Here is a 14,880-nt window from a genome sequence, read left to right as displayed (position 1 = left end):
GAATCAATAAGAGGAAACAACAATGCACGTGACTTTTTCTTCTTATTTTAGATGGGTAATCCCAGGCCTGAGAGAGGAAGGTGAAGGTGAAGTCACTTAGTTGTGTCCGACTCTTTGTGACCCCGTGGACTGTAGCCTACCAGGCAAGAATACTAGAGTGGGTTACCTTTTCCCTCTCCAGGGGATCTTCCCGACCCAGGGATCGAACGCAGGTCTCCTGCATTGGAGGCAGATGCTTTAACCTCTGAGCCACCAGGGAAGCCCAAGAGAGGAGGCTTCTTGCTAATTGTTTTCCCTCCTTCAAAACTAGGTTTCAGTTAACCACAGTGGTTTTGTTTTGTTTTGAGTCATGTTTTTAGCTTAAAGGCATTTACTCATAGTTTTGAAAAACAAAGCATTCAATGCTCTGAGACTTGTGCATCTGGAAATGATTAATGATATAATTCTCAGTCCTTTATAAAGTGTCTGAACACTGAAGAGATTTATACAGTGTGGAACGGCAGTGGTGCTTCAGCGTGAGAATAGGTAATCGATACCTGCAAGCTTGGAAAAAGTGTTCTATTTCCTCCACTAATGACATAAGGGGTTTTTGCAAAGCAAGGGTGTCTGGAGCATGAAACACTCCAAAGAAGAATTAATTTAAAATCTGAAGTGGAAGATCAGTTTCAATTAAAATTGCACTTGAGCATATATTGGGTAGAAGTGTGAAAGCAAGCATGGTAGTTGGCTTAAATCTTCAGATTGTTACCAGTGAACAAATGAATCTCACTGATATGAACCCTGATTATATTTTTATAGAGTGCTAACTTATATTTCACCCACGTCTGGCAGGTTATGAGAAATAATGTGAATGGCAAGTATCTATCAGAGATTACAGAGTATTTTTTTTTTTTTATTAGTAGGATAACTACCAGGTGTCAAGGTGTTTTTACAAATGATGGCTTGTGTTCTTAGTTCTTTGGAGTCACGTGTGTTAGAATTGATTTTTTACCATGCATTCTTTTTCCATTGAGTGTAATTTTATTGTAGTAGTGAGTTTCTGAAAGACATTGTATACATACATACACACACAATATTCTAACACTTCAGTTTCCATATTTCCAACATACAGGCCCAGTTGTAGCTTAGCCAGAATTAACATGGTGCTCAGCTATCAAATACATCACCGGCACTTTATTCATAGGAATCTTTTTGGTATGTGGAAGAAAATCTAGAGCAAATAGGATAATTGGAGCCATTCCCGTCCGCTTTCCTCTCCTTTTTCTCTTCAAGTATATTGATGCAAGGTGACACACACGCAAATGCACATTCTGTTCCTTCGTGACTCATCGCACTCAGTCTTAGGGAATTTGACCAAGAGGTGACATGACATGAGGAAACAGCCCTTGACAATTCCTAATGTAGCTGGAATCGTACAGTAAAGCAAGTGGTGATGCTAACTTTTTGCAGAAAGTCTTCTGGCACTTCCAAGTAGTTTTGAAACGTGACCTGCGGTCGCTGAATCTCTGCCCATCAGTGAACATGTTCTTTCTGATAGTCTTTTATCTTAGTCTTTTTGATGTGGATTAGGGAAAAGGACCCAGGAATAGAGTGAGGCTGAGCTCTTTGCCAGACAGCAAGCATTTGAATCATTTGGGGGGCAGCTTTGTCAGTTACTCTTGCAGCCATGAAGCTTCCATTACTATGACTGAAAAGGTTTTTTGTGGTCACCCCTTTGTTCATGGTACCCCTATTTGTATCTGCTGTGAGCTGTATCAGACTTAGCTGCTGCTGCTGCTGCTAAGTTGCTTCAGTCGTGTCCAACTCTGTGCCACCCCATAGACGGCAGCCCACCAGGCTTCCCCGTCCCTGGGATTCTCCAGGCAAGAACACTGGAGTGGGTTGCCTTTTCCTTCTCCAATGCGTGAAAGTGAAGTTGCTCAGTCGTGTCTGACTCTTTGCGACGCCATGGATTGCAGCCCACCAGGCTCCTCTGCCCATGAGATTCTCCAGGCAAGAGTACTGGAGTGGGGTGCCATTGCCTTCTCCAGTATCAGACCAAGGGGAAAGGGGAAATCCATGGTCAGTGAGTGTGTGGTGGGTGTTGGGCACAGGTGTGGACTCTTATTTGGTAGCAGGGAGACCTAAGATGTCCTCCTGTCTTCCATCACGCAAGGCTAAGTATGGAATGAGGCAGAAAGGAATGGGTTCATGGATGAGTGGATCACCTAAAGTCACTTTGGCCATTCATCCTCTTTTGCTTGATATGGGAAGAAATTTAAAGCTAAAAAAATCCTGCTAGGAATACAAGTATGTATATATGTTTGTTTATACACAAACTAAACTGTATTGATTGAGAAGTCTAAGTTTTATCTTCTAATTATTATTCAGTTATTATATGCTGCTATATATAAAACAGAGAATTAAGAAGGACCTATGGTATAGCACTGGAAACTACTCAATATTCTGTAATGACCTCTGTGCAAAAAGAATTTGAGAAAGAATATGTATATATATAATTGAATCAATTTGCAGTATACCTGAAACTAACACAACATTATAAATCAACTGTACTCCAATATAAAATGAAAAATTGGAAAAAGTATACCTTTTAGACCTCTTCTATATCTGGTTTTCAAACAAAAAATGTATCTTAATCTCTCTAGTAAATGATTGTTTTTCTAGTTGACAACTTCTGCTTTGTCATGTCACAAAGCTTGTAAAAATTTCTCTCCTTATATCTGCTTGATCATCAAGGTTATGCATGATAGCTGCATTCTCTCTGTCTATTTCTGTGGCATATGTCCCTCCAAAATCTTTATTTATATGAATGCTGAATCCAGTCCTAAGGTAGTTTTGTATCTCCATCTCCTATGAAAGAGGAGCTGAGAATGAGAAGTGGGTGCCTTAATACATACGTGTTCAAACTGTCTACACTGAAAAATCTCACAATTAGCCAAAGGAAAACCATATCCTATTGACTACATTGTTTGTGGTGACTCTCATCCAGTGTTGTGTTGCTTTTAATTTTTTTTCCAGTTCAGAAATTCCTAGAAACATAACAAAAAGTTGTGTTTCATATAATGTTCACAATAGCAGAACATGTTAAATTGATAAAGGTGTTTTCTTGTGAATAAATGCTCTGTTTATTTTAGGAAAAATATTTTTAAAACAATTATTGTAATGTGAATAACTCTTGACAACCCTTCTGCTCAATTTTCTTAATTGGGTAACAGTAAAAAACGAGCAAATATTTGGTTACAAATCAAGAAGCAAAACTGTCTGAAGTAACATTTTTTGTTTACATTTTCTTGCCCTTCGGAGCAAGTGGCTTGGGCTGATAGCTTTCCAAGGCACTAACATTGTTAGGGTGGGTTTACATAGGAGAATGTATCTTGGCAGATGACGTGCTTGACTTTTGTGTGTCTTATTCATTCCATCTATGTCCTTTGAGCCACAGGAGTTGAAATCTTATTTTCTCTTAACAGGTGCCTACGGTCCTGAGTACTGGGTCACGTCCAGTGTCAGCTGTGGGGGCCATCAGCAGTCGCCTATAGACATTTCAGACCAGCATGCACGTGTCAGTGAAGAGTACCAGGACTTGCAACTCGATGGCTTCGACAACGAGTCTTCTAACAAAACCTGGATGAAAAACACAGGGAAAACAGGTACAGCATCTTCTTTACCTGTCTGTAGGCCAGCATGAAAAGTTTCTGGTGTCTCTGGTCTGTACCTTAACCATGACTTGCTCCTTTAGCTGTGCACGTTCCTGTAAGCGTACAGCTGAGTGAGAGCTCTGGATTTGATCCTCGGTTTAAGAACCGCTGCTTGCTTTACTAGCTGTGTGATTTTGGGCAAACTGCCTAACCACTTTGTGCTTACAGATTTTTTTTTTTTCAGTGTGATAAGGAGGCAATGGCGCCCCACTCCAGTACTCTTGCCTGGAAACTGCCATGGACGGAGGAGCCTGAAAGGCTGCCGTCCATGGGGTCGCTGAGGATCGGACACGGCTGAGCGACTTCACTTTCACTTTTCACTTTCATGCATTTGAGAAGGAAATGGCAACCCACTCCAGTATTCTTGCCTGGAGAATCTCAGGGATGGTGGAGCCTGGTGGGCTGCTGTCTATGGGGTCACACAGGGTCGGACAGGACTGAAGTGACTTAGCAGCAGCAGGGTAAAAATATAAAGATAAAAGTGTATATGGATAATGAAATTGTATCAGTCTCATAGAATTGTAAAGACTTGAGTGGGTCAGTCCAGGTAAATTATATAGAATAAACTTTGAGACCTCTGTTTTAGTATGGGGACCACTAGCCATATGTTAGCTATATTTAAATTTAAATTAATTAAAGCTCAGTAAGATTAAAATTTATTCCATGTATAGTTTTGTTTTTGTTTCCTGCCTTCTTAGGGTGTCTGTCTGCAATGTTGGAAAGCAGAGGAGACTCACGTTCAGATCTTTGTATTTTGGGGGTAGAGATAGGGTTACCTTTATTTTTTTCAGCTTTGTTAAGATACAGGGCTTCTCAGATGGCGCTAGTGGTAAAGAATCCACCTGCCAATGCAGGAAATGCAAGAGACATGTATTAGATCACTGGGTCAGGAAGGTCCCTGGAGTCAGAAATAGCAACCCACTACAGTATTTTTGCCTGGAAAATTCCCTGGACAGGGAAGCCTGGCAGGATGTAATCCATGGGGCTGCAAAGAGTCAGACACAGCTGAGTGCCTGAGCACACATTAAGATATAATTGGCATATAATGTTTTGCCATTTCATTTTATTGGTCGTTTCTTTTGCAGTGCAGAGCTTTTTATTTTGGTGAGTCTCATTTGTTTGGTTTTCTTTTGTCGCTTGTTCTCTTAATGTCATATCCAAATTATCATCGACATGACCAATGTCAAGGAGGACCTATGTTTTCTTGTGGGAGTTTTATAGTTTCAGGTCTTACGTTTACGTCTTTAATCCATTTCAAGTTACTTTTCATGAGGGATGTGAGGTCCAGCTTCATTCTTATATGTGAATGTCTCATTTTTCTAGCACCATTTATTGACGAGGCTATCCTTTTCCCGTTGAGTATTTTTGGCTCTTTTTGTCAATTATGAGCAAATATTCCTATGCGTGGGTTAATTTGTTAGAATCTAGATTTTATTTCATTGGTTGATGTGTTTATTTTTATTCCAGTTCCATACCGTTTTGATTATCATAGCTTTGGAGTATCATTCGAAATCAAGAAATATAATGCCTCCAGCTTTGTTCTTCTTTCTAAGGATTCCTTTTCTTATTCAGGGTCTTTGGTGGTTTCATAGGAATTCTAGGATGGTTTTAACTTTTTCCGTGAAAAACACCATTGGAATTTTGATAGGAATTTCAAAGAACCTATATATCTCTTTGGGCAGTATTATACTAGCCACGTTTCATATGTTCAGTAGCCATGTATAGCTAATGGCTACCATAACAGGCCACACAGTCAGAGAACATTCTGTCATTACAGAAATTTCTACTAGACATCACCATGCCAAATGCACAGATGGAAATGCATTTCTTATCTCCCTTGAGAATTTGATTTGTTAATATTTGTTTTGTATTATAATACAGATGAACTCTATCTTATCCCTTTGTGTATCAGACCAGTAGTTTGATCCTCCGGCTTCATTTTACCTACCTCACCTTTCACTTAGGGTCCATGAGTATGAAATACCACATTTTCAGAATTGCTAATGCAAAATACTTCCCTCTTAATCACTACCATGCAAATAACAATTACAGACTGTTGATGGAAGTAGCAGAGATTGCCTTGCTCTGCCCCACTGTTTGATTTGAAAATAAATGCCTGGGTTTTATATTACATTTGTGCCTAGTGTTAACTGGGATTCTGTGGTGCTAAAGGTATTTTTTATCTCATTTTTCTACTTTTATAACCCACCCCATTAAAACTGACTCACTCTCTCTCTCTCTTTGAAACGATCCCTTTGTAACCAAGGATGTCAGTACAGAGCACTCTTAGCAGTCCCTCCAGGAGCCTTGGCTGCCTGAAGCCCTCATGCGAAGCTAAAATGACTTCATTATCTGTCTTTTGGTCCCATTCATGTTGTGGGTCACTGAGTTGCCTTTAAAAAAAAAAAAAAAATCTAAGTGGCTGCACGTACAACTTTAGGGCTCTATTTTCTTTCTCTGAACCAGCATTTTGCAGAGATTTTTTTGTGGCTGATTGCTTTGGGTTGGTCTGACTTGATCTTAGAATTGTTTTCCACTCAACACAGTGGTTCCTGGCTTCGAGCTCTTTTTCATAATGTCCCCATAAACAGGTCTTCGAGCATTATAGCAGGCTACCTTCTCCTTTACCTCGATTCATCCATTTGAGCATCTGCTCAGGACAAACTTGTATACTGGTGATATTATTTGTACACACCTTTTCACCTGCACCTTTCTACTCCCCGAGTTTAGATGGTGTGTTTATAGTTACAATTCAGATTTTTTCTAACAGTAGCTCTGCTTTGTATTTCAAATGTGAGTATCCTTTGGAGATCTGTGATGGGAATATTACTCTACAGACAGTCTGAATGTGGTAGACAGAGCTTTGCTATGCTGGGGTAATCAGATCTGGGGGTTGAGTGCCACCTTGGTGCCACATTCCGGAAGCCTGCCAAAGGCAATTTGCTGGGCTCTGTGATACGGTTTTCTACTTGACTTGCAACGCTTGACAGCCTTCTGCAAAGATAACATGTTTCAGTGACAGCTTTCAGCTTGGTATCTCCAATGACAGGTTTTAGACAAGTGTAGGGTTCACTCAATGCAAGTTGATTCATGACCTTGGTCTTCTAGAAGCTGATTATCAATCTCTGTCACTCTCTGGGCCTCCAGAGTGACCACAAGTTGTTGCCTGTCTGTGGGCGCATGCGCCTGACTTTAGAGCATAGCCATCTAAATATGAATGCATCTGTCTCTGAAATTCAGAAGCACGGCTTTCTGAGAAGCCGAAATAAATCTTTGTTACTTCTCAAACTGTGCTTATGACTTCAAAATTTATGACATCATGCTAGACAGGCTAATAGCCCATAGATAATCAATCTAGCATGATTCCGCAGAAGTGATTTTTTTTTAAAGTACCAACCATTAAAAAACAATTATTTATTTATTTTAATTGGAGGCTAATCATTTTATAATACTGTGGTGATTTTTGCAATACATTGACATGAATCAGCCACGGGTGTACATGTGACACCCATCCTGAACTCCCCTCCCACCTCCGTCCCCTTCCTATCCCTCTGGGTTGTCCCAGTTCACCAGGTTTGAGTGCCCCATTTCAGACATCAAACTTGAACTGGTCATCTATTTCACATATGGTAATATACATGTTTTAGCGCTCTTCTCTCAAATCATCCCACCCTCATCTTCTCCCACAGAGTCCAAAAGTCTGTTCTTTTTATCTGTGTCTCATTTGCTTTCTTGCGTATAAGGTCGTTGTTACCATCTTTCTAAATTCCATATATATGTGTTAATATACTGTATTGGTGTTTTTCTTTCTGACTTACTTCACTCTGTATAATAGGCTCCAGTTTCATCCACCTCATTAGAGCTGATTCAAATGTCTTCTTTTTAATAGCTGAGTAATATTCTATTGTGAGTATGTATCACAACTTTCTTATCCATTTGTCTGCGGATGGACATCTAGGTTGCTTCCAGGTCCTAGCTATTGTAAACAGTGCTGCAGTGAACATTGAGGTATGCAGTGTTAAATGTAAACATCAAATTGTATCTTCAGTTCTCTTAAAAAAGAGTTTCAATGTATGTTTCTCTAGAAACTTGGGTGCTGGAAAACCTGTCCTGTTTTTTTTGTTTTGTTTTTTTTTAAATATTTATGAACCTAGGAACAGCTTTATTCTCCTGTTCTTAAAATGCCAGATAAGTTCATAAATATTCCAGCATTTTTAGAGAAATGAGGATCTATTTGCTTTGTTTATGTCTGGATCATATAAACTGAGTTGAACACAGTACAAATACAGGGCAGGATGCTGTGTATCTGAATTAACTGTGGGAGTTGATAATACCAGCAGTGAATAGTGTTGATAGGCAAGCTGGATAATATTAGTTTAAAAAAGTACATATCATTGTACTTTAGTTTTAAAAGACTTGACCATTTGGAGAAACTGAATAAAAGGGACACAGGACCTCTCTATTATTTCTTAGAACTACGCATGGATCTACAGTTATCAGGAAGATTGAAAGTTTAATTTTAAAAAAAAGTATATTATAAGCCACATTGTCTTTGTTATCATCATTCATTTTGGACCTAACTTTCTTGCCTAGATGCCAAAAAAACCTTATTTTTCTTCAGTCATTAATTTTTGAGCCCCAAAAGTCTTTTCTTGAAACTTGCACTTCTACAAAATAAATTCAGGAAGAGACACTTATTTTTTCTGTTGGAAATTTACAGGTCACTTATCTGTAAAATAGACTGTCTTTTGGATATTAAAATATGAATACAGAAAGTTAATATTTAAAGCAGCCTGTTACATACAGACAGTAACTTTGCCATAAAACAGTTTTAATGTTCATATCTGTCTTAACCTGTGAATAGGATCATATATCCAATCCAGCATAATCAATAGAGCAATGTGGTTGTCCGTAGTCCACTTCTCGAAAGTTGTCTAAAATATCTTTAGAAGACAGATAGCATCTCTCTGTTTCTTTCTGAACAGCCCTAACTCTCTATTGTGCCAGTTCTCATTTGATTTCATCTAAAGTTATTTCCCTTTCTTTCATTTTTGTAGAATGAAACGATAATGCATTCAATAAGAACATTTCAAGAAAATCTTACTGTTCCTAGCATTAGCTTCTAAATAAACGATTGGAATTTAAGATGTAGATAGTGGTTCTGGTGTATGTTAATAAGCCATGATCTCCTGTGAGTTTTAACTATATGGAAGGTGTTTATTTTTCCACCTCTTTTTCTGTTGCCTTACACTAAGGACAAACAGTAAATACATTTGCCAAAATGCACGTTACTACTATTTTCACACTTCATATTGATTTGCTCTATTTTTTCTTTGCCTACATTCTTTCTTATTTGTCTACGTATACCTGACATAGAAGATTAAAGTAGCTGTTAATAAAAGTAGATCAACAATTGGGAAAGTCTGCGTAGATAAATTGTGGAGGAACCATGTCCTAATATGTTGCTGAGCCCATATAATTCAGACAAAGATCAGGAGACAGTTGCATCTACTCTATTTCACCTAGTCCTTGAAGCTTTTATGATAAAGCAGTTCCATAAAAACCTACAGACTTAAACTAAGTCTCAATGAACAGTCTCACTGCAGCCTGGTAGAAAGAGAAAAATACAATCTTAAAAACAACCTCTGTCATTTCCACATGCTGGTTTCGTGGCTGAGCATGTCACCCCAGCTCAGTACGAGAGGAGCATTTTGATGCTGCTTCTCTTTTTGCTCACCTGGTAAGCCCCACTCCACCCCAGCCAAGTGAGTGTCTGACCAGAAAGGACACTCTATGTTCATTGCAGTTGCTGCTTGATCAACTGCTGCCTCCATGGTGCCCTGAAGAATCAGGGTTTTGAGCAAGGTTGGTGGAGGAACTGACGCCAGCCTTACTGAGAGCCATCATGGGCTCCTTACAGGATTTCCAGTGGTGATTTTCATGATGCTTGATTTCTGTCCAAATTCACGGACTTCTGTGCTCAGCCCTCACTCAGGAGGGAGTTCCATAGTTTCAGCATGACTGTCCAGGTATCACACGCATAGAAAAGCCTTTAACAGCTCTGAGATTGGTGGAATATTCTAGGAATTCTCTGTGTGCTTGTCTTCTTGACTCTCACTGTTTGCGCTTCCTCTTCTGTTGCTACTGTGTACTTCTTTTACTAATCTATTTCTGTCTGTTCATGAGTATATCTCCACATGCTTTCGATTTTTGTGGTTTCGCCCTCTCCCATCTTTTCTCTCACATCTCCCTGAATTTCCCCTCTCCTGTAACAAGACTGGCTCTTGCCTGTTGGTCTGTCTTTACTCCCAGCTCCTAACTTTGTCGCCTTTCTCTCCCTTCTTCCTGTTGTCCTTAATAGCTAGTCGCAGATGAGAACCACGGTTTGAAAAGGGGTTTTGCTTACTCTGTGTATGGAGTAGAGTGTCCAGCATTGATGGTGAAAATCTAAGTGTGTCCTTATTTCAATAAAACCTCTATTCCTGGCATATTGATGTAGGATAGGTTTTTGGAACAAGTGAAAATACACAGTGATCTCCCAAGTCCATGTTCTTAGGGTTTCCAGTTGGGCTTGATAAGAAACCATTACTTATTTTTATTTTATCATCCACAGCCTATTGCAGTGATATTGCATTCACCTTATCTTAGTGATCCTTGATAGGTACTGAAGAGGGACTGGCATTGGAACTTTTCCCCTAGATCACATTTTCTTCTTTAAGCTGTGAGTTTTATTTATGCCATTAATGAATTGGTCATTTTGCTCGCAAAGAGGCTGCCAAGCTTTCTGATTAGAAGCAGAGCATCAGCCAAGTAGACAGATGTTTGAAAGCATCTGGGTGTTCAGCAGCATTGACACTGGGCCTGCCCAACCCTGTCTTTGTAGTACCCTGCAGCACCTCTGATGAGCTCAAGGTTGCCCAAAATAGAAAATTTAAGTGTAATTAAGAAAAAATTTTGTTCTTCTTTGGGGGATGCTAAATGTGCTTTGGCTTTTCATTTTTAAAATTTTCCTATTTGTAATATCCAGATCCCTTATTATTTAGCCATTAAAAAGAGTGAGATAATGCCATTTGCAGCAAGGTGGATGGACCTAGAGATTGTCATACTGAGTGAAGTAAGTCAGAGAGAGAAGGGGAAATATCATATGACATCCTTTATATGTGAAATTTAAAAAGAAATTATACAAAGGAACTTACTTACAAAACAGAAACAGACTCACAGACTTGGAGAATGAACTTATGGTTGCAGGGGAGAGGGATAGTTACGGAGCTGGGGATGCACATGTACACATTGCTATATTTTAAATGGATAACCAGCAGGGACGTACTGTATAACACAGAGAAATCTGCTCAGTGTTATACGGCAGCCTGAATGGGAAGGGAATTTGGGGGAGAACAGATAAATGTGTATGTATGGCTGAGTGCCTTCACTGTTCATCTGAAATTATCCAGTATTGTTAGTTGGCTATACTCCGATACAACATAAAAAGTTTTTAAAAAATCAAATATCCAGATTCTTGGGTTCTTGTCAGCCTGGCAGCTTTCACTCTGAACCCTGAAATTCCAGGTGGAGCTATTTCCCCAGGTCTCTCTTTGCAAGACACACTGCAAGCTCTGTTTCCTGCCTGCCAAGCTCCACATCCTTTCTGTTATTCCCCCAGCCCTAGCCCTCGCTCAGGTAGTAGCAGCTATCTTCTGGGTAAACTGAAGCTTGATTTACCAATTACAGAATGGGCAAACCAGCGCTTTGTTATATAACTAGACTCATGTAGATTTTGAACTTGAAGGATAATTTTTAAAGCCCACTTTGCTGTTTTAGGGCATAGAACCTTCTACTGGGTTGTCATCCAACATATTTTATGATTAAAGGGTCAACTATTCTGCCTTGTCCATCTTGCTTAGTTTCAGTTCAGTCACTCAGTTGTGTCCAACCCTGCAACCCCATGGACTGCAGCACCTCAGGCCTCTCTGCCCATCGCCATCTCCCAGAGTTTTCTCAAACTCATGTCCTTTGAGTCGGTGATGCCATCCAATCATCTCATCCTGTGTCGTTCCCTTCTCCTCCCACCTTCAATCTTTCCCAGCATCAGGGTCTTTTCCAATGGGTCAGTTCTTCGCATCAGGTGCTGGCACCTGTTTTCCCCACCAACTATACACTCTGTGAGGGCGGGAGATAATACCTCATTTAAAATCTTTCCTTTTCTTCCCAGTAGGTACAGGTACATATTAGATAAATTAAATGCTGGTGCTTATAGGGAAGTCAGTAGAAGGTTAGCACTTGAGCTTGTGTGTGTTGATTTCCAGACCAGGGAGTTTCTCTTTTGACCAGGAGCCCTAAAGCATTCCCTGATGCACACTGGAATTGTGGGTGGTTGGAGGTCTCAGCACTAATGATCCAATAATGGTAGTCTTTCCCCATCTTGTAGTGTTGAAAGCTGGTTGACAAGTGGTGGAGGTAAGATACTGAGGGGCTTATTTTCCTTTTCACATCAATTTTTAAAAAACTTTTGGCATCTGTTGCTACTTAGTCAGATTTTAGTGGGAATACTTGCTTTGCTACTGCTGCTGCTAAGTCGCTTCAGTCGTGTCCAACTCTGTGCGACCCCATAGACAGTAGCCCACCAGGCTCCCCTGTCCCTGGGATTCTCCAGGCAAGAACACTGGAGTGGGTTGCCATTTCCTTCTCTAATGCATGAAAGTGAAAATAGGTCAGCATTATTTAGACACATTGAGTATAATTTATTAACCGTTAATGGATGTCCTGCAAAGAATGCAGCGAATGCCTGGTCCTCAGTCACCCCGTCACATTCAGAAAGTAATTCCTTATCCATGGTGTGACTTGTATGTCTCCCCTGCCCCTATGCAGAGCATTTTTGCATTATGGGGAGCCCTGGACACAGGGGGAATCTATGAAAGCTGTGGATCCTCTTCCTGGAAGAACTGTTCTAAACAGTAGTTATACAATGCCATCTATTTTTTAAATATAATCTTGAGGTATACAGTATTATAATCTGACACTGTATACACTACAAGCTGATAAGCACCCCAAGTCTCATTACCATCAGTCACCATACAGTTGATTCCCTCCACACATTTCACCCAGCCCTGGTAACTGCTCCTCTGATCTCTGTATCAATGAGTTTATTTTCATTTTAGTTTGCTCTTTTTTTTTTTTTTTTTTTTTTTAGTTTCCAGATATAACTGAAATAATGCACATGTCTTTATCCTTCTGGCTTATTTCACTTAGGGCAATATCTTCAAAGTCCGTCCATGTTGTTGCAAATGGCAAATGTCTTTCTTTTTCGTGGCTGAGTAGTATTCCATTGTGTCTACATACACCACGTTGTCTTTATCTGTTCGTCTCTCTGTGAGGCCTTAGGTTGTTTCTGTATCATGGCTGTTTTAAACATAGAGGTTCACATACCTTTTCAAATTAGTTTTCATGTGCTTTGGATAAATGCCCCAGTGGAATAAGTAGGTCAAATGACAGTTTTGTTCTTACTTATTCTTACTGTTTTCTATAGTGAAAAAATCCCCACCAGCAGTGCCCAAAGTTTCTCTTTTCTCCACCCCAGTGCCAACACTTACTTCTGGCCTTTTTGGCGCTAGCCATTGTAACAGGTGCCAGGTGATTTGCACTGTGATTTTGTTTTGCGTCTTCCGATTAATTAGTCATGTTGGACATCTTTTCACATGCCTGTTGGCCATCTGTATGTCTTCTCTGGAAAAATGTCTACTTAGATCCTGTACCTAATTTTCAATCGGATTTTCTGTCTTGTGGTCATTGAATTCTATGAGTTCTTTGTATTCACCCCTTAGTGGGTATACACATTGCAAGCACCTTCTCCCCTTTAATAGGTTGCCTTTTCCTTTCTTTTAAATCGTGTTTCCTTTTCTGAAAGATGTGTATTTATTTGTTGTACGGCTGCACTGTGTCTTCATTGCTGTGGAGCACCCTTCTGGAGTTGCAGCTAGTGGGAGCTGCTCTCTCGCTGCGGCGTGGGGGCTTCTCACAGGGGCTTCTCCTGTCGTAGAGCACAGCCTCGAGGCGCAAGGGCTTCAGTAGCTGTGACTGCCGGGGTCTAGGGCACAGTTTCAGTAGTTGTGGCTCTAGGGCACAGTTTCAGTAGTTGCGGGATACAGGGTTAGTTGCTCTGCGGCATGCGGGATCTTCCAAGAATGGGGATTGAACCTGTGCCCCCTGCATTGGCAGGCGGATTCCTAACCAATGAGCCAACCAGGGAAGCCCCTGCCTTTTCATTTTGATGGTGGTTTCTTTCTCTGTGCAGAAGCTTTTCACTTTAATATATTCCCATTTATTTTTGCTTTTGTTTTTCTTGTCTTTATAGTCAGATCCAGAAAAGGAGGAGTAAGACCCATGTCAAAGAGCTGACCACCTATGTTTTCTTCTAGGAAGTTTATGATTTCGGTCTTATATTCAGGTCTTTAATTCATTTTGAGTTAATTTTTGCATATGATATGAAATGGTAATGTTCATCCTTTTGTATGTGACTGCCCAGTTTTCCCAACACCATGTGTTGACAAGTCTATCCTCTCTCCATCATATGTTCTTTGTTCCTTGTAAATTAATTGCCCATATATGTATGGATTTATTTCTGGGCACTTACAATGCCATCTTCACGCCGTAATGTGGTGAATGAATTACTCTTCTGGGCATTCACCCTATGTCAACTATTGTGATCCCACAACAAACTTGTGAAGTTGCTGTCGTATTATTCCAGTTTTAAGAATAGGAACTGAAGCACCCAGAATTTCAGTAACTTTGTCAAAACTGGATAGTGGCAGATCTAGGTCTGAAATCCAGACCCAAGTGGCTCCAGAGTCCAACTCCACTTATGTCCCCATGCTCAGAATTTTACTTCCTATTTTAGGAGGGCCTAGATGCCCACATCTGTGAGTAGCTATTGCTATGGACTTTGGACTCCAGGTTAAGGATTCTGAATTTGAAACCTGTAGCTTCTTCCATGTCCTCCATCATTCTGCTTTGACTTCATCAAAATCCATGTAATCAGTTGAACAGCCAGAGGGACTCGTTCTGTAAAGTCCACTCCTGGGTAACTTACCTGCCTCCTCATCCTCTTCTAGCCCATCTTTCCCCAGTCTTTAGCTGCTGCTTGCTACCTTCTTAAGTGTCGCCTTACCCAGATTCACTTTTTTGTGCTATT

The 14,880-nt window shown here is 40.2% G+C and overlaps 1 protein-coding gene across 4 annotated transcripts in view; it reads left to right on the top strand.

Annotated features, from left to right (window-relative positions):
- Positions 1–14,880, top strand: part of PTPRG (protein tyrosine phosphatase receptor type G) — a 774,731-nt gene that overhangs the window by 436,786 nt on the left and 323,065 nt on the right. For all 4 annotated transcript variants that reach the window (XM_060402273.1, XM_027958231.2, XM_027958232.2 and 1 more), the window contains exon 3: positions 3,468–3,647. In XM_060402273.1, the coding sequence (XP_060258256.1) occupies positions 3,468–3,647 (180 nt within the window). The remainder of the gene's footprint in view (positions 1–3,467; positions 3,648–14,880) is intronic.

This window comes from Ovis aries, chromosome 19, assembly GCF_016772045.2.
Source record: "Ovis aries strain OAR_USU_Benz2616 breed Rambouillet chromosome 19, ARS-UI_Ramb_v3.0, whole genome shotgun sequence".
NCBI lineage: Eukaryota > Metazoa > Chordata > Mammalia > Artiodactyla > Bovidae > Ovis > Ovis aries.
The sequence above is the reverse complement of the archived record's forward strand: the minus strand, read 5'-3'. Positions and strand labels throughout refer to the sequence as shown.